This window comes from Crotalus tigris, unplaced genomic scaffold (genome assembly GCF_016545835.1).
Source record: "Crotalus tigris isolate CLP2741 ecotype Arizona unplaced genomic scaffold, ASM1654583v1 scf7180000018954.1357295, whole genome shotgun sequence".
Classification (NCBI taxonomy): Eukaryota; Metazoa; Chordata; class Lepidosauria; order Squamata; family Viperidae; genus Crotalus; species Crotalus tigris.
In genome coordinates, this window is record NW_024097293.1 from 515,136 (window position 1) to 537,691 (window position 22,556).

The window sequence follows — 22,556 nt, forward strand, 5'->3', positions numbered from 1 at the left end:
GGAATCACTTAATTGTATCTCCCCATATTTTATTCTTGTACTCAATGAGGACTTATTTCAAGAGCAGCAGGATACAGATTTTAAAAATTATGAAAAATATTAGGGGGAGGAATTTATTTAGGATAACCCTAAATGGGAATGGATAGGTTGGTCAATAAAAATAATGTGTTTTACTTAAAAATCAAAAAGCAATACATGCATAGTATTCTAGAGCTGGTCCATAGAGCTATATGGGTCAGAATACATAGCATCATGTCAGAACAGAGATATCAAAAAAGTGAGATGTGTGAATTTAGAAGAAAGGACAGATAGTTCCACAAAAATGCATCAAGCTTCCAGAGTAAAAATGCATTCAGAGTGTGGAGAGTATTTCTATTATTTCACAGGTCATTTTTTTAAAAAAATAAATCCTTGATTAGGAGTAAAACACACAGTTTATATTTGGGTGAGGGGGAATTCTGAAACGCTTGGAGGAAAAAGCACCTGAGACTCAAGAATTCCCTCCTCCTTCTCAGATGTTTTTACAATGGTTCATTCTTTTACCCAGAAGACCAGGAACACAAATACTTTTGTTTGTAAAGATTGCAGAGCCACAAAGATTGCAGTCACAAAAAGGACAGGTTAAAATTGCTCCCAGGGTGAAAGACACTCTCCCACCACCAAATGTAAGCTATATCTACTTTACAGGAACAAACAGACTCAAACTATGAACAAATTAATGATTACATGTGGAGCAACTGCATACTAGCATACATATGGACTCATGGTTACATAACAGTGCAAATTTTTGAAAATGCACTAGGCAATTTCTTATCCCTACTATACTATGTCCTAGGCCAGCATAGCTGACTCAGGAATTCTGGGAGTTGAAGTCCATGAGTCATAAAAGAGCCGAGGTTGCCTACCCCTGTCCTAGGCTATATCAAGTATACAAATGTCTATATTTTCCTACAAGCTTCAATGAAATAAAAAGGCAAAAAGTAGTTCTGAAAATGGAAATTATTTTTTTAAGCTTTTAAAGCCTTTGGCAGCGCTTTTTTTTTTTATCATAGGCAGGCAGCAGTTTTACACTTAAGCTTGGCAGCTTATTTATCTCTGCAGATCAAGCTATTAGAGAGAATGGCTCAGGGATGATGGGATTTGCAGGCACCGGCTCTGGGAAACTCTTCCATTGGCAGGTGTCAACTTCCCACAAAGGAAACAACACTAGATGTTTAATTCTTCTTTATTATGAAGCGACGTAATAGAAGCTTCCAAGCTTCCCGGCGCCATTTTTAGTTGTCTGAACAATTAGAGCGGGTCTTGCTAAGTTTCTTTCTCAGATCTTCAAGCGACTGGGGGCTTCTGCCTCTCTTGTCTGTTTCCTAGGCTGTATTTCTTCACTTCCTTCCGCAAAGTCATCCACGCCACCCTGTTACAGAGGGGCGGTGTGCCCCCCCCCAACATTGCTTTTCCAATTCTTGTCTCTGTGTTGGAGAACTCGGGAGAACGCCCCCTCCTGCTTCGCGATCCACTTTCACTTTTCCTTTTCCACTTCCACTTCCCTTAGCGACGGCTGAGTGGCGAGTTCTTCCCCGTGTCCCGCTTCTTTTGCTCCGAATTCTCCAGGCCGGCGGCAGGAGGAGGACAGCGATAAGCGAGGGATTGGGCTGGGAAGCGAGAGAGTTGCCTTCCTCTCCCTTCCTGGACCAGCGGCGATTTCCCCGGTCCTCGAGGTATCTTGACTGCAAGCAAACCCGATAGGCAGGAGTGACACTCTTCTACCAGCCTCCAGCTCCGACGCCTCGGTGCTGCCCGCTTATTCACTGGATCACAAGAAGCAAAGCCTACCTGCTTCCCATCCTCCTCCCCTCCGCCTTCTGTCTTGAGTAGAGAAGACACAAGCGGTCGGTGGGAAAAGGAGAGTGAAAGTCTCTTCAGGGTTAAGATAGCGTGCAGTAGGCCGGGAATGGAGGGAATGGAGGAGGAGCAATAGCCGAAAGGAAGAAGTAACTTTTTGCCTGACCCCCGTTTCTGCTTTTTCCACTTTTTCTGCTACCCCCTTAGAGACCGTTGAAAGTGGTCAGAGCCAGATGGAGCTGATTTCTCCTGAGGGCTTAGTGTATTTAACTTGCTTTCTTCTCCATGGGCCTATCTAAACTTTGACCACACTAGATTTCATCCCTTCAATCTGATTTCTATTGCAACTTTTACATTTTCTTTGTTCTAGGTACATCTGACAGAGACCCACAATGTCAAACACTCCCCGCTGCAAACTAGTTGACTATTTTGAAGAGCTGAATGAAGAGGAATTTGAGAAATTTAAGATGCACCTCGAGGACTACCCAGTGGAGAAGGGCTACAAGCCCATTCGTCGCTCCAAAACTGAGAAAGCTACCCACATTGAAATAGCCCGATACATGATTGAGGCATATGATGATGCCAAGGCCCTGAAGGTGACCGTCAGCATTCTGGACAGAATAAATAAAAAGGATCTGGCTGCAAGAATCCAAAACAAGATGCCGGAATGTAGGTAGAAAAAGCCCACCTGCGTATTGGTAACCCAAAGGTGACGCTTAAGCTTAATTCCTTTGTTGGCTTCTGTTCTTCTTTCCCCTTGGCTTTCTAATATTTCTCTCAAAATCAGTATGAAGAAAAGGGAAATAGGTATGACATAGTGAATGTAGTATTTAGTAGGGCCTATTGTGTGTTATTCCTGCTGTTTTCTGCAGCTCAAATCCCACCTCTTGTTTTGCTGATTTGCTAATCTAACAAACCCAAAACAACCAGAGGGTGTTTTGTGATTTAATAGTTATTCTCTTTGTCTTAACTAAGACATCTACCTCCTCAGACAAACAAGAAGTCCTTTTACATTTTTATTTTTGAATTTGATAATTTTGAGGAAAAATCCTGTTGGCCAAGTTTTCTCAAGGCATGATACTTAGGAACTCTATAGTCTATTCAAACAGAAGTAGTTTTAATGTTCAAGGGCACATATGATCATAGAAAACAAACTGAATACACTAAAAATAACCTTGAATGCTTTTACTTTTAAATCACTATATTATAATTATAATTCGATCAATCTTTTTGCTTACTGGAAACTGAAGGTGAAAGAAGAGCTGGATTTGATTCCATTTTGTCTCCTATTCTTTATTGGGCCCCAGAGTTGCAGGAATTTCTACTAACTCTCTGGGAAGTAATGCCCTTCAAGATGTGTTGCCCCAAATGATGGCAGTTGAGATCTAGCACCCTTGGAGACATCTGGCTGGAAAAAAAATCTGTTCTACCCAATATTTCTTGTTGCTCATTTTTATCAGTTGATGCTCATTGCATTAATACTGAGCTAATGCGTTAATTTGTTTAGCCTATCAGATGATTGCAGAAGGAACAAAGGGAACCAAGGAGCTTCAGTTTCTTCATTTGTTTTTTAATACAAGAATGACCATTTATTTCTGACAGATTTCCTTCCAAAACCATCCGCCATGACTAAAAGAGACAAAAAGGCACGAGAAAAGAAAATGCTGTCAAATCTATGTGACAAGTTTTCTGGGATTCCAAAGAAAGGTTAGTTGCTGGTGAATGAATTAATGTTCCTAAACAAAAGTCTTGGGGTGGCTGCAGCAAGAAGGGCAGAAGGAGATAGATCTGAATGCTTGTCTCAGTCTCTGAGTTGCTGTCCACCTACTTGGGCCTGCATTAACCTTCCACCAACTGAGGCACCCCATACTCCATTTAACAAATGCATTGGGGAGAGCAGTGTGGGTGTTGTTAAGTGGGACAATCATGTCAGTGCCTGAATGACCATCACATCCTGAGAGTATAATGGACAATTATGTCACAATTCAAGAATTATCTTAGAAAGTCAAGTTAAATTTCTTGCTAGTAAGTTCTTCCTTTCTGGGGTCTAATTCATGTTTTTCTAACTGCCACGTTTTTACTCTAAGCTTAGCTCTCTGTTTCTCTAGAAATGTAAATGCTTATAGTATCCTAACTGCATTTTGTCTGAGGGCTCATACTTACATCTCCCTAACAAGTAGTAATCTTTCCTACATAGATATCACATGTATGAAAGTGGGTGCCATTTTGGAAGCAGCCACTATATTGTGCATAAGCAAATAAAGAACAGAACTTTGGTTGAATTGTTCTATATTGTTTTTAACCTTAGCCTGACAGAAAATATTCTAATCTTTTTATCTACAACTTTAGTTGAAGTGATCTTGGATCCCAAGACAGCTTATCCTGCTCTCATCCTTTCAGAAGATCAGAAAGGGGTACATATGGGGGAGCATTCCCAGCTCCTTTTTGACAATCCCGAGCGCTTCTGTTTTTTGCCAGGTGTCCTGGGAGCAGAAGGCATTGACTCTGGGACTCTAGAATGGGTGGTAGAAGTAGGCAAGGCCAAAGAGTGGGCCGTTGGGATTGCTCGGGAATCAGTAGAAAGAAAATATTCAGACGATATCACCATTACTCAAGGATTCTGGGTACTGCAGCTAACACAAGGAGAGTACCAAGCTTCTACAAGCCCTCCCATCAAACTTACACTTTGGAAATCACCACAACGTATTTTGATTGTCCTGAAGCATGATTTTGATAGACTCATCTTTTACAATGCTGACTCAATGGATCATATCTTTAATTTTAATTATCCATTTTCTGAGAAAGTGTTCCCTTTTCTCTTAGTGAGGGACAAAGAGACTCCCTTGAAAATCTCTCCAAGAACTTCAGTGACAAGACATGGAGAGGAAAAGGAAAATTAGTTTTGAATCATTTGTTTATTTACTCTGGAACAGTTTCTTTTAGAATGACTGAGTTTATTGTTTTATTAATCTTTGATTCTTGCCTGAAATGTTTTTGAACCTTCAATCTATATCTTAATAAAGAATATATAGATTCATGGTAGATAGAGATGGTTTTTTGTTTAAATGCTTGCTGTTTTCTCATTATTGTGTTCTGCATATTTTTATTTAATGTTTTAATGTAAATTATTGTTTTAATCGATGATTTTGTTGTAAGCATTTTTCTGACTTTAAAATATGAAACAGAAATATGTACAGCTCAGTGTTTGATATTTTAGTTGTTGTGTGAACTTGATTGTTGTTTGTAGAAATTTGATTACCCAACTTGGTAATATCATCAGTGTGAATGAGTATGGGGTTTGCTGCCTGTTCATGTGTAGTAGCTTGCTTACCAATTTATGTGTAGCAGCTTGCTTTACCAGTTCTGGCAGTAATATGATTTCTTCCTTGGTGGTTCCCATCCATTCCAAGAACTCCACAAATATGAAACCTTGTACTAGTTTTTATAACTGAATTAACTAGTTTAATATTTTATTTTTCATGTTCTAAAAACATTTGAATTGCTTTCATTTCTTAACTGAGCAGAAATATAGATTATGGTATAGATTGATTAAATCATTTAATGATAATGAGGAATAAATGAATGATAGATAACAACGTAAACAGTTATTCCTACAATATTGTTCTTCTAGTCTATATCTATTTATCAGTTCCATATTTAGCTTGTTTCCCGGTTGGCCTTTGGAGCATCAGCATGCTTCGTCCCAGTGGTTCTTCAATATTTTTCTTTCGTTGCAGAATTAAGCTATTTGTAATAAAGGCTACTTTGGGTTAGTCAGATACTATCTCAAACTGCCTTGCCTGGTTACCCCATTACCAGAATAGGTTAACCATGTTTTGAGGTAGAAACAGACATCTACCTTTACTGACCTTCTTTTGCAAATTTGATTTTCCTATGTAGACTTTTCCTCTTAGGTTGCTTCAAATGCTCTTATCTACTTGTGCTGAAGCACTTTACTTTCTTAGAATCCAGCTCTGCGCAATATTGGCTATTTCACAGGGGAAGGAATGCAGCTTCAAGTAGGCTAATACTGATCCCAATAACATTTAGATCCCAACAATTTTGAAATATAAAACAAGGAACACAGTGAAAGCACTAAGTCAAAGACTACCAATTCAAAATCTGCCAGGAATATTTTTAACTACTACTATTATTATTAATCATTAAATTATTTTTTAAAATTCTTTCTGAGCTTCCTACATCTTCCCACGCTTACTTGCTTTTTGATTGATTTAGAGAAATACCACCATTTTATCTCAGAGGAAAAAAATACCTTCGAACAAAATTAACGACATAGGTCGGTAGGGTCATCAGGATTAATGAATTCATATTCACATGTTGTTAGATTTAACACAGGTCAGCATCTATCAAATTTAAATATCTGGATCTGATTAAGCCTTAAAAAATATAATACAAATTAACATTTTTTAAACTTGGAAAACTAAGCCAGTCAAAACTTTAGCAGCATTTATTTTATAAAGTAGCTGTAGTTTTACTCATCAGAATTTTAGCCAGTCTTATATTAACTTGGAAAAATAGCAGCGATTCTTGAATCTGGAAACCCCTTCAGGCAGAAGTATGGTTGGCCCTCTCTTTGGTTTGCTTTTTTAAAGCCATCTGGACAAGAGTTATTAACCAATATTTTGCTGGGAGTTTTTATTTATTTATTTCCATAAGATTAATCATATTTGTCATTGTGGAAAACAGAATCTTACATTCAGATTTCTGTCAGATATAATATTCTTGAACACAGTGAATGATGCAGGCAATGATTATAAAATAGGAAAAAGAAAAATAAGGCTAAATAGAGGTAACTGGGGCTATATTTTTTTAAAAAAAATTACACTCATTACACTCTTGGAAGCAGATATTTACAATCAATCCCAATATACTATATACACTCACAGGTTAACCTTTTTACAATTTTTTAACCAAAATACTATGAAAAATGTATCTTGCTCAAATAAGCCAACTTCATTTTTCATGGTATTTTGTTTAAAACTTAAGAGCATGCTTATCCATGGATAGGCTTATCTGCAAGTGTATACAGAAAGTATGAGTACTTAAATAACGTATTACTGTATATACCGATGGATAAACCCATCCATGGATAAGCCAAACCCAATTTTGGGAGAGCATTTTAGCACACAAAATTCTCAGTTTATTCACAAGTATATACAATATTTTAAAATTGCACAAACATTAAAAGTAAGGATTCCAATAGCTGTCTTTTTAAAATTAAAATCTCCAGATGAAAAAGACCCATTTCTGGACATTGTATAAAAACTGCATTTAAAAAATCAAGGAAATTTGTATTTTAAAAAGCCCTGGATCATTAACATTAACAGATACATAAATTAAGGGGGATATTTGTACAACTCCTCTAAAAAGAACAGATTTTGTAAATATAAACGATTATAAATTTTTCTGCACTGTTGAAAGAAAATCCTGATTTAAAATCTTGGTAGTCTTAGGTGGCTTGCAAACATGAGTGGCTATTAACATAGGTCATATAATCAATTTTTACTGACTCAAAGATTCCTAACTATAGCTTACTTAAAAAAATAATACAGAGTCACAACAACTTTGCCATGTTAATGAACATTAAAATACCGCAAAGAGAAATTTATCATTTGCTCCTATATATTAGCTTCAATTCAGTTACTTTGTTTTCAGTTTAGGAAGATGTGTAATACTTGGTTTTATCACAATTTTTTTTAAAAAAATTATAAAGCATGCCATTTTCAACATTTTTCCTACCTGTTACAGAAATAGAATTGGTCCAATTTACAGACACATTGAAAACACCGAGCTGACCCCCATTTAGTTCCTGGCAAATGCTCTGTTTTATCAGAAATGTCAGTGCATACCCTCTCTAGGAAAGAGAATTTCAAATCAGTCTTATTTGACCATGAGATCTATCATGAACATAAAAAATATATACCTTAAAGAATGTTGCCAATTTCCCTGCTGACAATTAAAGGCATGCATGCATAGACCTTAGCACCACAGAGCAAGAACCAATCTAAGGGAGCTTCTCGTGAGTTATGTTCTTATTGCCGTTATGTTATCACAAAGCAAAATTCAACACCAGATTAACATCAGATGTATTGTTTCCCAGAACTGCCAGACAATCCTGCCACGGGGATTGCATTCCCAATAGAACAGAACAGAAAGTTTTCTATTTCTCATCACCAGAACAGGTGGTAGCAGATAAGTTTGAAGATAACAGTGTGCTTGATATAGAATTGCAAAGCTGATTAGACCTTAGCACCACAGAGCAAGAACCAATCTAAGGGAGCTTCTCGTGAGTTATGTTCTTATTGCCGTTATGTTATCACAAAGCAAAATTCAACACCAGATTAACATCAGATGTATTGTTTCCCAGAACTGCCAGACAATCCTGCCACGGGGATTGCATTCCCAATAGAACAGAACAGAAAGTTTTCTATTTCTCATCACCAGAACAGGTGGTAGCAGATAAGTTTGAAGATAACAGTGTGCTTGATATAGAATTGCAAAGCTGATTAGACCTTAGCACCACAGAGCAAGAACCAATCTAAGGGAGCTTCTTGTGAGTTATGTTCTTATTGCCGTTATGTTATCACAAAGCAAAATTCAACACCAGATTAACATCAGATGTATTGTTTCCCAGAACTGCCAGACAATCCTGCCACGGGGATTGCATTCCCAATAGAACAGAACAGAAAGTTTTCTATATCTCATCACCAGAACAGGTGGTAGCAGATAAGTTTGAAGATAACAGTGTGCTTGATATAGAATTGCAAAGCTGATTAGAGTCCATGGACATAATTCTTATTTAGTATTCTGTTCAGTATATCAGGGATCTTCAAACTCTTCAGATCAAACTCTTCATGAAGTGGCAGATTGTTCATCAACCCCTAAATATTTATTATATTTTACCTAATACTGGTAGTACTATGAACACTAATACACAACCTCTTCCATAGTCCCATTCACACTTGGGGGTCATGATAATCTTGGGGAACCCTGCAGTATTGGATCTGAAATTCTGGCATCCTTCTGACCACCCAAACTTCCTGAAAAATAGAACACAAAAGTGCAAAGTTTGTTATTCTACATTCAAGAGGTTTTTCCAATTAAATAGTTGATATCTATTCTCCAACATTTCCACCAACCACTTCTAGCTGGTTCCTGTAGAACAACACACAATAAATCTGCTCCATCTTCCATATGATGCCCCTTCAAATGTCCACCATTTGTTCTCTCCTGATTTTTCTCACTCTTATTACCAGGAATCATGAGGCTATAAGAGAGACCACACAGCTTCAAAGCCTTGCAGTTAACAAGACACTGGCAATATCTTTTTCTGTCTTGCTCATATAACATTGCCATAGGCCACTGTCCTGTTTGTAACATCTTTTACTATCACCTGGCCATTATACAGATATTATAAAACCTGTCCACATTATATCAATCTAAAAATGAGTGGTTGGTTGTAAAAAACCCTCTTCAATTGCCAATGAAGATCACACCTTCACTTCTTGACTAGTCTGTGAATAAGATGAATTTAAATTGTCCTCAGCTATGCTGGGGTTAATATACTATTTTTCCCACGTTCCAATCTGTCCAAGAAAAATTCAAGGTGTTTAAAATCTATTATTTTGAAGACAAATCAAGTGCCCATAGTGGCTTGAAAAATGAAAACAACACTGCCCGACCAGGAATTGGAAAAAGGACAGCTTGTTTTATGCAAGTTTACTTTCCTGCAAATTCAAAGATAGGTACAGAGCATTTCAATCCATTTCATTAGACTTATTTTTCAGAATGGATTTAGAAGATAATAGAAGCATTCTTGTTAAAACAATTAAAAGTTTTGCAGTATATTTTCAGCACCATGAGAGCAAACTGGCAGGTGTCAGTATTCAGAAATAGATCTCTTGGAATGTAAAGAGATTTATTGTCAGATAAGTGTATCTTAAAGTCTCTTAAAGCCACAAAGAGGAAATTATTTGTATACAATTGTAATATTATATTATTATAGTTGTGATAGTTTCCATTGTTACAACTTTTTCTGTAGAAGATATAAACTATATTACATGACACAGAAATGACAAAGCAATTAAAGACAAATGAAGGTGCTGAAAAAGATCTGAACATTTGTGTGGACAGAAGTAAGAAATATGTCCAGATGTATGTTTCATTTCTTGGTTTTATTACCATGCACTCTTCCTCATTAGCAACTAAATTTCATTTTTAATGTGTGCCATTGTGCCCGCAGTAAAAAAAATGACAGTAAAGGTTATCTATTATTTCAGATATAAAACATGGAGCAAATTGAAAATCAAACTGATAAAAGAAGAGAATTTGCTTTCCTAAACTAATCCAACTTCCCTGAGCCTTAAGCTTTGTTTTTTTTATCCCATTTCTTGCTATATACATCGTTACCTTGTTTGGCAATGGACTTATCCTGACCACCACATGGCTGGGTGGTGGCCTTTGAACTCCCATGTACTTTTTCATCTGGCATCTGGGATTTCTCGATATTTGTTACACATCTGTTACACTACCCCACTTGCTTAAGAATCTATTAGAAGATACAAAAACTAATTCCATTCAGGGTTGCCTGACCCAACTTTATTTTCTTGTGGCTTTTGTAGGATTTGAGTGTCTCCTCTTGGCTACTATGGCTTATGATTGATACATTTCCATTTGTTATCCCCTCAACTATGATGTTGTTATGAATAGTAGAGTCTGTAATGGGATGGCAGTGGCCTCCTGGGGTTGTGGTTTTTTTCAATTCAATCTTACACACTGTCATGACACCTAGCTCCCCTTCTGTGTTTCTCACAGCCTTGAACATATTTTTTATGATGTCCCCCAGCTCCTCAAGATGTCTTGTGTGGACACCTTCCCTAATCAAATGACCCTGCTAACAGTGACCATGATCCTTGACATCAGTCCCTTTCTTTTCATCATGATTTCTTATGCCTATGCTGTAACAGCAGTCTTAAAGATCTGCTCCACCCAAGGACGCCACAAGTTCTTCTCCACCTGTACCTCACATTTCACTGTGGTCAACTTGTTTTATGTCACGTGTACCTTCAATTATAACAGGCCCAGCAGCACCCACTGTCTCTTTATGGATACTTTGGCTTCACTGCTCTCCAATGTAATAACCCCAATGCGGAACACTATTATATACTGTCTGAGAAACAAAGAAATAAGGAAAAGCTATGAGAAGGGTATTCAGGCTCAAAAGAGCTTCTTTCATCTAGATCCTATTATTTGGTGGAGTCTAAATTGTGTTTATTTATTCTATTTATATCTTGTCTCATTCAGAAGTACAACACAACATAAATAGTGTTTCTTTATCTTATTTTTCCTGGTAACATGAATCTTGTGAAGCCTGTTGGACTAGGAAAAAAATTACTAGTTCAAAGGTATCCAGAGACCTCCCATGGTCAAGGATGGATTAAAATCTGGATCCCCATATTTAGAATATTCTTCTACAACCAATTGAATATGTCAGGTTCATATTGCTGATAAACTGATAAACACATAATGCTTCAGAAATGAGCTGTAGGATCTTGACAGCTTATGTCAGAAGTAGGTAATTTTCTCCAATACTTAGAAAAGCTGGATGAAGCTCTTACAGAAATGCAGCATGTGTCCCAGAATGTTTTCTGATACTGTTAATTACTGGAGGTCTCTTTTGGGTTTTGTAGATTGAAAACACAACCGAGAAAGGATGTGAAGTACTGTCCAAAAGATGTCTTATGTTGCCCCTTGTTTTGATGAGTTGAATCCCATCATCTTCTTGGTTTGAAGTTCCTCATTCAAATAAATAAATAATGCCTTGAACAGGAACAATGTCTATTCAAGAACCTGTGTCTGTGTGCATGTTCAAAATTAACTCAATGAGAACAAGGCTTAATGCAAAAAGTTATCTTTCCAATGTCTATATATATATCATATTAAATCAAATTTCTTCCAATCAAAAAACCCATCTGGTTATATTTGTATATTAAATAATTTATTTTTATAGTGTGGAATAGAGCTTTTCCATAGGATGAGAATTTGCATTTGAAAACCCATAATCCCAGAAATAATGAACTAATGGTTTCTCAGAAGCTTTGTGTAGGAACTATATTTTCATCTCCTGAATGATATCACCAAGATCTTTGAAAATATTTGAAATTAATTTGATAGCTACCAATCTCACATGCATGTCTCTAGGTAGCTTGTAGAGTTAAAAACACACACACACAAGTTACAAAAATAACCAAAATGTTAACAACAAAATACTAAAATTGATTAAAAGCGTTAAAAACACATAATCTGTTGTTGTTGTTGTTGTTAATTGCGAAGTCGTGTCCGACCCATCGCGACCCCATGGACAACGTTCCTCCAGGTCTTCCTGTCCTCTACCATCTTCTGGAGTCCATTTAAGTTCACACCTACTGCTTCAGTGACTCCATCCAGCCATCTCATTCTCTGTCGTCCCCTTCTTCTATTGCCCTCAATCTTTCCCAGCATTAGGCCCTTCTCCAGTGAGTCCTTCCTTCTCATTAGGTGGCCAAAGTATTTGAGTTTCAACTTCAGGATCTGGCCTTCTAAAGAGCAGTCGGGGTTGATTTCTCTAGGACTGACCAGTTTGAACGCCTTGCAGTCCAAGGGACTCGCAGGAGTCTTCTCCAGCACCATAGTTCAAAGGCCTCAATTCTTTGGCGCTCAGCCTTTCTTATGGTCCAACTTTCACAGCCATACATTGCAACTGGGAAAACCATGGCCTGGACTATACGCACTTTTGTTGGCAGGGTGATGTCTCTGCTTTTTAGTATGCTGTCTAGATTTGCCATAGCTTTCCTCCCCAGGAGCAAGCGTCTTTTAATTTCTTGGCTGCAGTCCCCATCTGAGGTGATCTTGGAGCCCAGAAAAATAAAATCTGTCACTACCTCCATTTCTTCCCCATCTATTTGCCAGGAATTGAGAGGGCCGGATGCCATGATTTTGGTTTTCTTAATGTTGAGTTTCAAGCCAACTTTTGCACTCTCCTTCTTCACCCGCATCAAGAGGCTCTTTAGTTCCTCTTCACTTTCTGCCATTAGAGTGGTATCATCTGCATATCTTAGGTTGTTGATATTTCTCCCGGCAATCTTAATTCCAACTTTTGATTCATCTAGCCCTGCCTTTCTCATGATGTGCTCTGCATATAAGTTAAATAGGCAGGGCGACAGTATACAGCCTTGCCGGACTCCTTTTCCAATTTTGAACCAATCAGTGGTTCCGTGTCCAGTTCTCACTGTTGCTTCTTGACCCGCATATAGGTTTCTCAAGAGACAAATGAGATGGTCTGGTACTCCCATCTCTTTAAGAACTTGCCACAATTTGTTGTGATCCACACAATCAAAGGCTTTAGCATAGTCAATGAAGCAGAAGTAGATGTTTTTCTGGAACTCCCTAGCTTTCTCCATGATCCAGCGTATGTTGGCAATTTGATCTCTAGTTCCTCTGCCTCTTCGAAATCCTGCCTGTACTTCTGGTAGTTCTCGATCCACATACTGCTGGAGTCTAGCTTGTAGGATTTTAAGCATAACTTTACTAGCATGTGAAATGAGAGCAATGGTGCGATAGTTTGAACATTCTTTGGCATTGCCTTTCTTTGGAATTGGAATATAAACTGACCTTTTCCAATCCTGTGGCCAATGTTGAGTTTTTCAAATTTGCTGGCAAATTGAGTGTAGCACTTTTACTGCATTGTCTTTTAAGATTTTGAATAGCTCAGCTGGAATACTGTCACCTCCACTAGCTTTGTTGTTGCTCAGATTTTCTAAGGCCCATTTCACTTCACATTCTAGGATGTCTGGTTCGAGGTCAGTGACCATCTCATTGTGGTTATCTGGGACGTTAAGCTCATTCTTGTATAGTTCTTCTGTGTAGTTTTGCCATCTCTTCTTAATCTCTTCTGCCTCTGTTAGGTCCCTGCCATTTTGGTCCTTTATCATGCCCATCTTTGCATGAAACGTTCCCTTCATATCTCCAATTTTCTTGAAGAGATCTCTGGTCCTCCCTATTCTGTTGTTTTCTTCTATTTCTTTGCACTGTTCATTTAAGAAGGCATTCTTATCTCTTCTAGCTACTCTCTGGAATTCTGCATTCAATTGGGTGTATCTTTCTCTTTCTCCTTTGCCTTTCGCTTCCCTTCTTTCCTCAGCTATTTGCAAAGCTTCCTCAGACAGCCATTTTGCTTTCTTGCATTTCTTTTTCTTTGGGATGGTTTTAGTTGCTACCTCTTGTACAATGTTGCGAACTTCCATCCATAGTTCTTCAGGCACTCTGTCTATCAGATCTAATTCCTTAAATCTATTTGTCACCTCTACTGTATATTCATCAGGAATATGATTTAGTTCATACCTGAGTGGCCTAGTGCTTTTCCCTACTTTTTTCAATTTAAGCCTAAATTTTGCAACAAGAAGCTCATGATCTGAGCCACAGTCAGCTCCTGGTCTTGTTTTTACTGACTGTATAGAGCTTCTCCATCTTTGGCTGCAGAGCACATAGTCAATCTGATTTCTATGTTGACCGTCTGGTGATGTCCATGTGTAGAGCCGTCTCTTGGGTTGTTGGAAAAGAGTGTTTGTTATGACCATCGTATTCTCTTGACAAAATTCTATTAGCCTGTGCCCTGCTTCATTTTGTACTCCAAGGCCAAACTTGCCTGTTATTCTGGTTATCTTTTGGCTTCCTATCTTAGCATTCCAATCCCCCATGATGATAAGGACATCATTTTTTGGTGTTAATTCTATAAGGTGCTGTAGGGCTTCATAGAACCGGTCAATTTCATCCTCTTCAGCACCAGTGGTTGGGGCATAGATTTGGACTATTGTGATATTGAATGGTTTGCCTTGGATTCGAATTGAGATCATTCTGTCATTTTGGGGATTGTATCCCAGTATTGCTTTTCCTATTCTTTTATTGACTATGAAGGCTACTCCATTTCTTCTGAGGGATTCTTGCCCACAGTAGTATACCTGATGGTCATCTGAGTTAAATTCACCCATTCCTGTCCATTTTAGTTCGCTGATTCCTAAGATGTCGATGTTCAGTCTTGTCATCTCTTTTTTGACTATGTCTAGCTTGCCTTGATTCATGGATCTTACATTCCAGGTTCCTATGGAGAAAAAATCTTTGCAGCATCGGACTTTCCTTTCACCACCAGATATATCCACAGCTGAGCATCCTTTCGGCTTTGGCCCAGTCGCTTCATTCTTTCTGGCACTACTAGTATTAGCCCTCCGCTCTTCCCCAGTAGCATATTGGACACCTTCCGACCTGAGGGGCTCATCTTCCAGCGTCATATCTTTTTGCCTTTTATTACTGTCCATGGGGTTTTCATGGCAAAGATACTGGAGTGGTTTGCCATTTCTTTCTCCAGTGGATCACATTTTGTCAGAACTCTCTGCTATGACCTGTCCATCTTGGGTGGCCCTGCACGGCATAGCTTATAGCTTCATTGAGTTGCACAAGCCCCTTCGCCACGAGAAGGCAGTAATCCATAAAGGGGACATAATCTGTAGAAAAGCATAATTTCACTAATGGCACTCCATGTTGCAGGCTGTATACCAGAATTACCAGATCCTTAGATCTGGCAAAATTGATATCTTTGATTAAAGAAAAGACTTTGACCAATTTTATTTCTACTTGGAAGTCATTTTTGGATTTTTTTACAAAAAGCCCTTAGAAATGAAATTTTGATTCAGGGATTTGCTGATTAGAATTATATAGTATTACACAAGTAATGTAGACTATTGTTAATTTTAAAATAAAAGTTGAATGTATTTTTAATCTACATATGTACGAAGGCAAGTTGGAAGTCATTCATTTTCCATTTGCTTTCATTTTTCCTTTTTCTTCACACTTATATCTTGCTTTTTATCCAATTCTTTTCTTCTTCTTTTCTTTTTCTTTTCTTATTTACATTTTATTGTGCTTTTGAAATTTAATGAAATCATATCAAAAGAATTGTGTGTATGTGCAGATGTGTATAGACTAGTTTATATTAATATGTGATGTCTGAGCACCTTCTAGTGGCATGGCAAGGGACCGTAGCACCTATAGTGCTATGTAGCCAATTCTTTGAATGTATTACAATCACCGTCATTAACATAGTTTCCCGGCTGCATATTGGAGAATATTTTGATGTCTTCTATGTGAGAAAATCTCAGAAGGACAGAGGATGTTTTTGGACATTCATAGAGGAAGAAAAAAAGGAGCTATAACAGCATCTCAGAAGAACTAGCTACTTATTCCAAGATAAGATTTAGAGTTCAGAATGGAAGATAAATTCAGTGTTTCAGTCTAAAACAGCAGTCCAGTCCTACACACAGACTAGCAGAGGGGGATGTATTTTCATAAAATTTTCTAACAGTATTACAAAATTTCTGCTCAGTATTTAATTAATGTCATGAAATAGAACAGCTGGATTCACATAACATGCTAAACTAAAATGAGATTGAGGTTCAATATTTCTAGCAGATTGCATGAACTCATCCATCACATCAAATTATGATATGGTTTACTAGTAATAGCATGTTTTGGGTGCCTGACTTATGTTTACATTTCCAACATCTCTCTGACATGTTTTTAAACATTTTTGCTAATCTTGCTGGTGGCAATTGCCATCTATAGAACATTTTATATAAATTTTCTTGTAGGAAGATGACATTGTCAGTTTGTAATTTCTTTCCCATAAATTTTGCCATTTTTCTAATTCTATATTATATCCAAAAAATGTTGCCCATCTTATCTTTGTTTCTTTAACTTGTTTGCTTTCCATTTTCAAAGTTAATAAAAAATATACATTTTCTTAATTAATTTCTCATCAGAAGTTAACAATGTCTTATCAAACACAGTTTGTTCCTGGTAAAATCCATACAGTTTAACATCTTTATCATATCTAGCTTGCATTTGTAAATGTGCCCACCATGATAGATTGATACCCTGATTTTCCATTTCTTGTTTAGATTTTAAATTCCCTTCAGAGTTTAGAATATCTCTATATGTCCAGATTTTTTCAAAGTTCACTAAATTTAGGTGTACAAATGCTTCCATTGTTGACAACCACCCTGGAATTTTCAAATATATTTTACATTTTATTTTTTCCCATGTTGTTAATAATCCATTTCTTATATAATGATTTTGGAAATATTTATTAATTTTATTTTTCCCGTATCATAAAAAAGCATGCCATCCCAACTGTAAATCATGCCCCTCCAGATATAACAGCCTTTTATTTCTAAGAGTTGTCCATTCTTTTACCCATGTTAATACAGATGCTTGATAATATAAAACCCACTCCGGTAGACCAAGTCCTCCATTTTCCTTGGCATCTTGTAATATTTTCATCTTAATTCTAGCTTTCTTTCCTTGCCAAATAAATTTCAAAATTAGTGAATTTAAGTCTTCAAAGAATTTTTTCTCAAGTTTTATAGGTATTGTTTGAAATAAGAATAAGATTTTTGATACTATGTTCATTTTCACTGTAGCAATTCTTCCTAGTATTGACAATTGCAAGTTTTTCCATTTACCAGATCCAATTTTATTTGATTCAATAGTTTTGTGTAATTATTTTCTTTTATCATTGAACATATTGCTGTTAAATGTATTTCCAGATAATAGTAGTAGTAGTAGTAGTAGTAGTAGTAGTAGTAGTAGTAGTAGTAGTAGTAGTAGTAAAGTTGGAAGGGACCTTGGAGGTCATCTAGTCCAACCCCCTGCTCAGGCAGGAAACCCGACCCCATTTTGGACATTTTGGATATTTGACCTTTTTAACTAGCTGCAATTCTATTTTTTCGAACATTTGCTTTTTTGTTTATCTGTAAGGTTTTTAACTATTACTTTGTTTTTTTCTCTGTTTATTTTCAGTCCTGCCATATCTCCGTATTGTTCTATCTTTCCCAATAGATTAGGAATCATCTCCAAAGATTCTTCTAAAATAAATACCAAATCATGAGTAAATTCTTGTAATTTATATGTTTCACCTTTTATTTCCAGCCCTTTAATTTCTATATCTTGTCAAAATAATAGAGGAGAATAAATATGGAAAGGTTAAAAGTGAAAATATGTGTATAATAATGTATAATAATAATAATATGAATTATTCTTAGTAAGAAGTAGAACATGAAGGAAGAAAAATGTAAATAAGAAATAACGGGGCTATAAAGACAAATATTCTAAAGAAGAATAAGGGGGAAATGTAAATATTAGATTATCGTTACGTAATTGCTGTAAAAAAAAGTAGGAATATATATATTGTATGTGTATGTGTGTTATGTTTTGCTTTGTTCTGTTTTGGTTAAAAATAAAAATTTAAATAAATAAATAAATAAATAAATTTCTATATCTTGTCTAATATTTCTATTTAAAACTTCCAGAGTAAAAATAAATAACAATGGAGATAATGGACATCCTTGCTTTGTGCCTTTTCTTATCTCAAAGTTCTCAGTATAGTCTCCATTCACAACTTTCACTGTTTGTTTATTGTATATTGTTTTTCTCATGTTTGCAAAGTTCTGTCCAAAGTCCATTATTTGTAATTGCTGAATCATAAATTGCCAGGAAATATTATCAAATGGTTTTTGGGCATCTAGAAATATTAGTGCCAGTTGTTTCCCTGGATGTAATTCATAATATTCTAATATGTCCATTATCACTCTTAAAATATTTTTAATTTGTCTCTGGCAAAAAAACTATTTTGGTCTGAATGTATAAATTCAGTTAAGTATCTTTTCAGTCTCTCTGCCATTATTGAAGTAAAAATTTTATAATCCACATTCAGTAACAATATCGGTCTATAATTTTTTTATCTGTGTCAAATCTGAGTCTTCTTTTGGTATTAAGGTAATATTTGCTTCTATCCATGTATTTGGGAGTTTAGCCTCCAACAAAAGTTCATTGCAAACGTCTTTCAGTGGTTCACTTAGTACAGTGGTTCTCAACCTGTGGGTCGGGACCCCATTTGGGGTCCAACGACCATTTCACGGGGGTCGCCAAACAACGCAGTCCGCCATTTTTTCCCCCTTTTCCTTAGCTGTGCTACTCCCTTTTATTCTATTGGCTTTTGAAAGCCAATAGAATAGACTCTCTTGACTAGAGTCTAATTCTATTGGCTTTCAAAAGCCAATAGGAATTGTCCAGGCTGTCTCTGCCCTGCTGAGCCCGCCAAAAGTCCCATTCTGCAAACGGTGCTGCACCAGTTGAGTAGTCCTCGACTTACGACCGGTTGAGTAGTCCTCGACTTACGACCGGTTGGGGGTTGCGGCATTAAAAAGGTTGAGAACCACTGACTTAGTATATCTTGAAAAGCTTTATATAACTCAGCCAGTAGTCCATCTGGCCCCGGGTGTTTTCTCATTTTTTTGTCTTCTTATGACCTCTGTTATTTCCATCATTGTTATTTTTTCCTCTTACATAATCTTACAGGTTTCTGGAATTTTTGGAAGGTTATTTTCTTCCAGATATTGGATCATTTTCTCTCTTGAAATTTGTTCTATGTTATACAGTGTCTTGTAATATTCTTTAATTATCTTTTTATTTCTTCGTTTTTAAATTGTAGGCAACCTTTTTCATCTACTAAATTATTTATCATTTTCTTCTCCTTCTGTTTTTTAACTTTATAAGCTAATCATCTTCCTGGCTTATTTGTATTTTCAAAAAAATTGTTTTTTTTATTTGCTGTGCCAATTTTTCTGAATCCAACAGATTTAGTTTGTGTTTTATTGTTTCCATTTCTCTTTTCAGAATCTTCTTTTGTCGATTCATTTGCAGTTTTGATTTTAGTCTTCATTTAGAAACTTCATTTCTTTTTTTGCTAGTTCTATAAATTCTCTTTCTTTTAATATGGATTGGTTCAAAGTCCATCTTGATTTTTTTTTTTTTTTTTGTATTCCTGTCCACATCATTTTTAAAGGGTTATGGTCTACCCATGTACCTGGCTCTATCTCAATTTCCTGCATATTTATCCTCAGTTCAGATGTCATCCAGATCATATTGATTCTGGACCAGGATTTTGTTTGAATAAAATGTATACTGTAATTTTCCTGGATTAATTTCCCTCCAAACATCTTGTACTCCAATTTCTTCTATCATATTAAAAAAAGGTCTTAGGTAATCTTCTTCTTCCAGTTTTTCCTGTTTTACTACTTTTATAATCTAATGTCCCATCCACTATCATATTAAAGTCTCCTACTAAACAAATATTTTGGTACTCTATTTTTATTATTTTTTTATGGAGATTTTGATAGAATTCTTCCTGGTTATTATTTGGTGTGTAGGTTATTACTAAGAATGTTTGTTTTTGATGCAAGTATATTTCTACCATCATAATTCTTCTTTCTTCATGTGAATAAATCATTTTAGAATCTATTGTCTCTTTAATATATACAGCAACACGTCTTTTTTTCTGTTGCGCTGATGAATGATAAAGTTTCCCAATTTTGGGGTATTCCAACAGCTTATAATATTGTTTTTTATATGTGTCTCTTGCAAACAAATTATATCTATATTTAATTTCTGTAGTTTTCTAAAAAAATTGTTTCTTTTGATGGGAAGTTTAGTCCATTTATATTCACTGAAAAAAATCCCTTTTCTTTCTCCATTTCAGTTATTTATATTTAGGTCTAGTTGATTTCGTGATCCTCTGTTCTCTGGCAATTCCTTCCCTTTCTTGATCAAATTTCTCTTTCTGTTCTCCTGTTTGTATAATTGCTTCTTCAGCTGCTTCTTCTATTTGTTTCTGATTTTTTCTCTCCTCTTGTCGATGTTCTCAGTATTTCATCTCTTGTTGTTTTCTTTATAAATCTCACATGCACTTCTCTGAGTAGTTTGTATTTCCTTGCGTAGCTTAAATTCATTTGAAATATTTCATCTATCTCCATTTGCATCTCTGCTCTGTCTGCTTTCAAAGCCTCTGCCAGGAGAGCAATAATCACAACTGCTATATTTTCTTTTCTGTCTTCAGAAATATTTTGAAAGTGTTCTGCTTTCTCCATTTCTAAGATTGCTACCGCTCCTTCTAGGTGATGGTTTGCTTGTTCTAATTTTTCATTTTCTTTCATTAGTGTTTCCATTTTTATCAATGTAATCTGATTTATTTTCCATTTTCTGAATTCTTTGTTCATTTTTGACAATCATTTGATAGTGGACTTCAAATTGTGTCTTTATGTCCAAGATTTGTTCATTTAATTTATCAAAGTTACTTTTTGTCTCTTCATGATTTTTTTGCATTGATTCTTGAATCAATTTTAATGTAGTTTGCATCTCATTTTGAGTGGTGCTTATTTTCTCATGCTGCAACATTGTTTCAATAGATCCCTGGGTTGTTGGGCTAGGGTTCCAACAGAGGATGCAGAGGAAGTCTTTTTCATAAGTCTGGTGAGGTTTGATGTACTTATTTTTCCAACCAACTATCTTAGGCTAAAATCCAAACCGTAAAAGGAGCCAACTACTTTAGGCTAAATCCAATATCTCATGAGAAAATACAAAATAGAACAAGAAAAAAGAAAAAAGCCAACTATCTTAGGCTAAAATCCAGCCAAAACGAATGAGCCAACTACTTTATGCCAAATCCAAATCCTACAGTCGATTCTCAGATATAAAATGTCCACTTTCTTCAATTCCTGTTTTGGTTATATCCAGAGTCAACAAATAATTGTAGAAAGCCTTTTCACTTGTAAACTCACATAAAGGCACTTTGTTTATACCAGGTGTTGTTTCAAGGTCAAACTTTCAGATTCTTTTATTATTTAGTGTTACTGTAGTATCTTCTTTCACCACTAGATGTCCTCTTACACTGTTTTGTCAACATCTGGTTTTAAAAGATTATTACAAAGTTTTTCTTTTAAAGTTCTTTATATGTTATTTACCCTTGGAATTATACCTAAAAAAATTTTTCCCAGATCCTGTAGGTTAAGAAGTCTTTCTTTGAGTCAAAGTTCAGTTTTTAAGAGTTCTTTTATATTCCTTAAAATCCTTCTCCCTTCTGTAGTTGCTCACCCCCTTTAACTCTCTTCTCCCCTAGTCCTTTACTTTATAGCTCTTCCCAATCAGGGGATCAACATTTTTAGGTCCAAAAGGAAAAGGAAAAAGAGCAGGCTCACTCAGTTTCAGCACGCTGTTGACAATCAGCTGTTTAGTGGAGTGCCACGGGTCATAGCTTCTTTTGGCTGGTGACAACTTGGGCTGCCTGAGTATTACAAAATCTCTGCTCAATATTTAATTTATGTCATGAAATAGAACAGCTGGATTCACATAAAATGCTAAATTAAAATGAGATTGAAGTTCAATATTTCTAGCAGATTGCATGAACTCAGCCATTACATCAAATTATGATATGGTTTACTAGTAATAGCATGTTATGTAAATACAATAATTATGTTTATTAATCTGGTTTTAGGGTTCAGGGCAGAGTTTTTTAAACTTCTGTAGAACATAGAACACCAGCCACACATGCCTTTTATCTGCAGCATCTATAGATATTTCTTTTTGGAAAAGAGGAGATAAAAGGAATAATGACACAAAACCAGCTTTAATTATATTTGTTCCTCTTTATATTATATGCATTGATTATATAGTGTACGTATTAATAGAATAAATGACTTTTCCTGAACATTTCCATGTCTGATTTGAGAGGTTTTTAAATAACATCTTAGAATCAGCATAATATTCTTTTCTTT

At 36.0% G+C, this 22,556-nt stretch overlaps 1 protein-coding gene and 1 pseudogene across 2 annotated transcripts; both read left to right on the forward strand.

The window, feature by feature from the left end:
- Positions 1–1,237: 1,237 nt before the first annotated feature.
- On the forward strand, positions 1,238–5,441 carry LOC120314562 (E3 ubiquitin-protein ligase TRIM69-like). 2 transcript variants are annotated; one of them, XM_039357808.1, is made up of 4 exons: positions 1,238–1,715; positions 2,210–2,508; positions 3,442–3,546; positions 4,189–5,441. In XM_039357808.1, the coding sequence occupies exons 2-4, from the start codon at positions 2,232–2,234 to the stop codon at positions 4,737–4,739; spliced, it is 933 nt and encodes a 310-aa protein (XP_039213742.1). In that variant the 5' UTR covers positions 1,238–1,715; positions 2,210–2,231; the 3' UTR covers positions 4,740–5,441. The 2 variants fall into 2 exon arrangements, with proteins under 2 accessions (XP_039213742.1, XP_039213744.1); XM_039357810.1 differs by lacking the exon at positions 1,238–1,715 and adding an exon at positions 1,732–1,988.
- Positions 5,442–5,646: 205 nt separating this feature from the next.
- Positions 5,647–12,253, forward strand: LOC120314563 (annotated as a pseudogene).
- The last annotated feature ends 10,303 nt before the right edge of the window (positions 12,254–22,556 follow it).

What these genes read in the sequence shown, in the direction of transcription:
- LOC120314562 (XM_039357808.1), top strand. Translation starts at nt 2,232, where the DNA reads ATGTCAAACACTCCCCGCTGCAAACTAGTTGACTATTTTGAAGAGCTG. An exon ending in CCAAAACAAGATGCCGGAAT is followed by an intron (nt 2,509 to 3,441) that starts GTAGGTAGAAAA and finishes TATTTCTGACAG; the next exon opens with ATTTCCTTCCAAAACCATCC. An exon ending in TTCTGGGATTCCAAAGAAAG is followed by an intron (nt 3,547 to 4,188) that starts GTTAGTTGCTGG and finishes CTACAACTTTAG; the next exon opens with TTGAAGTGATCTTGGATCCC.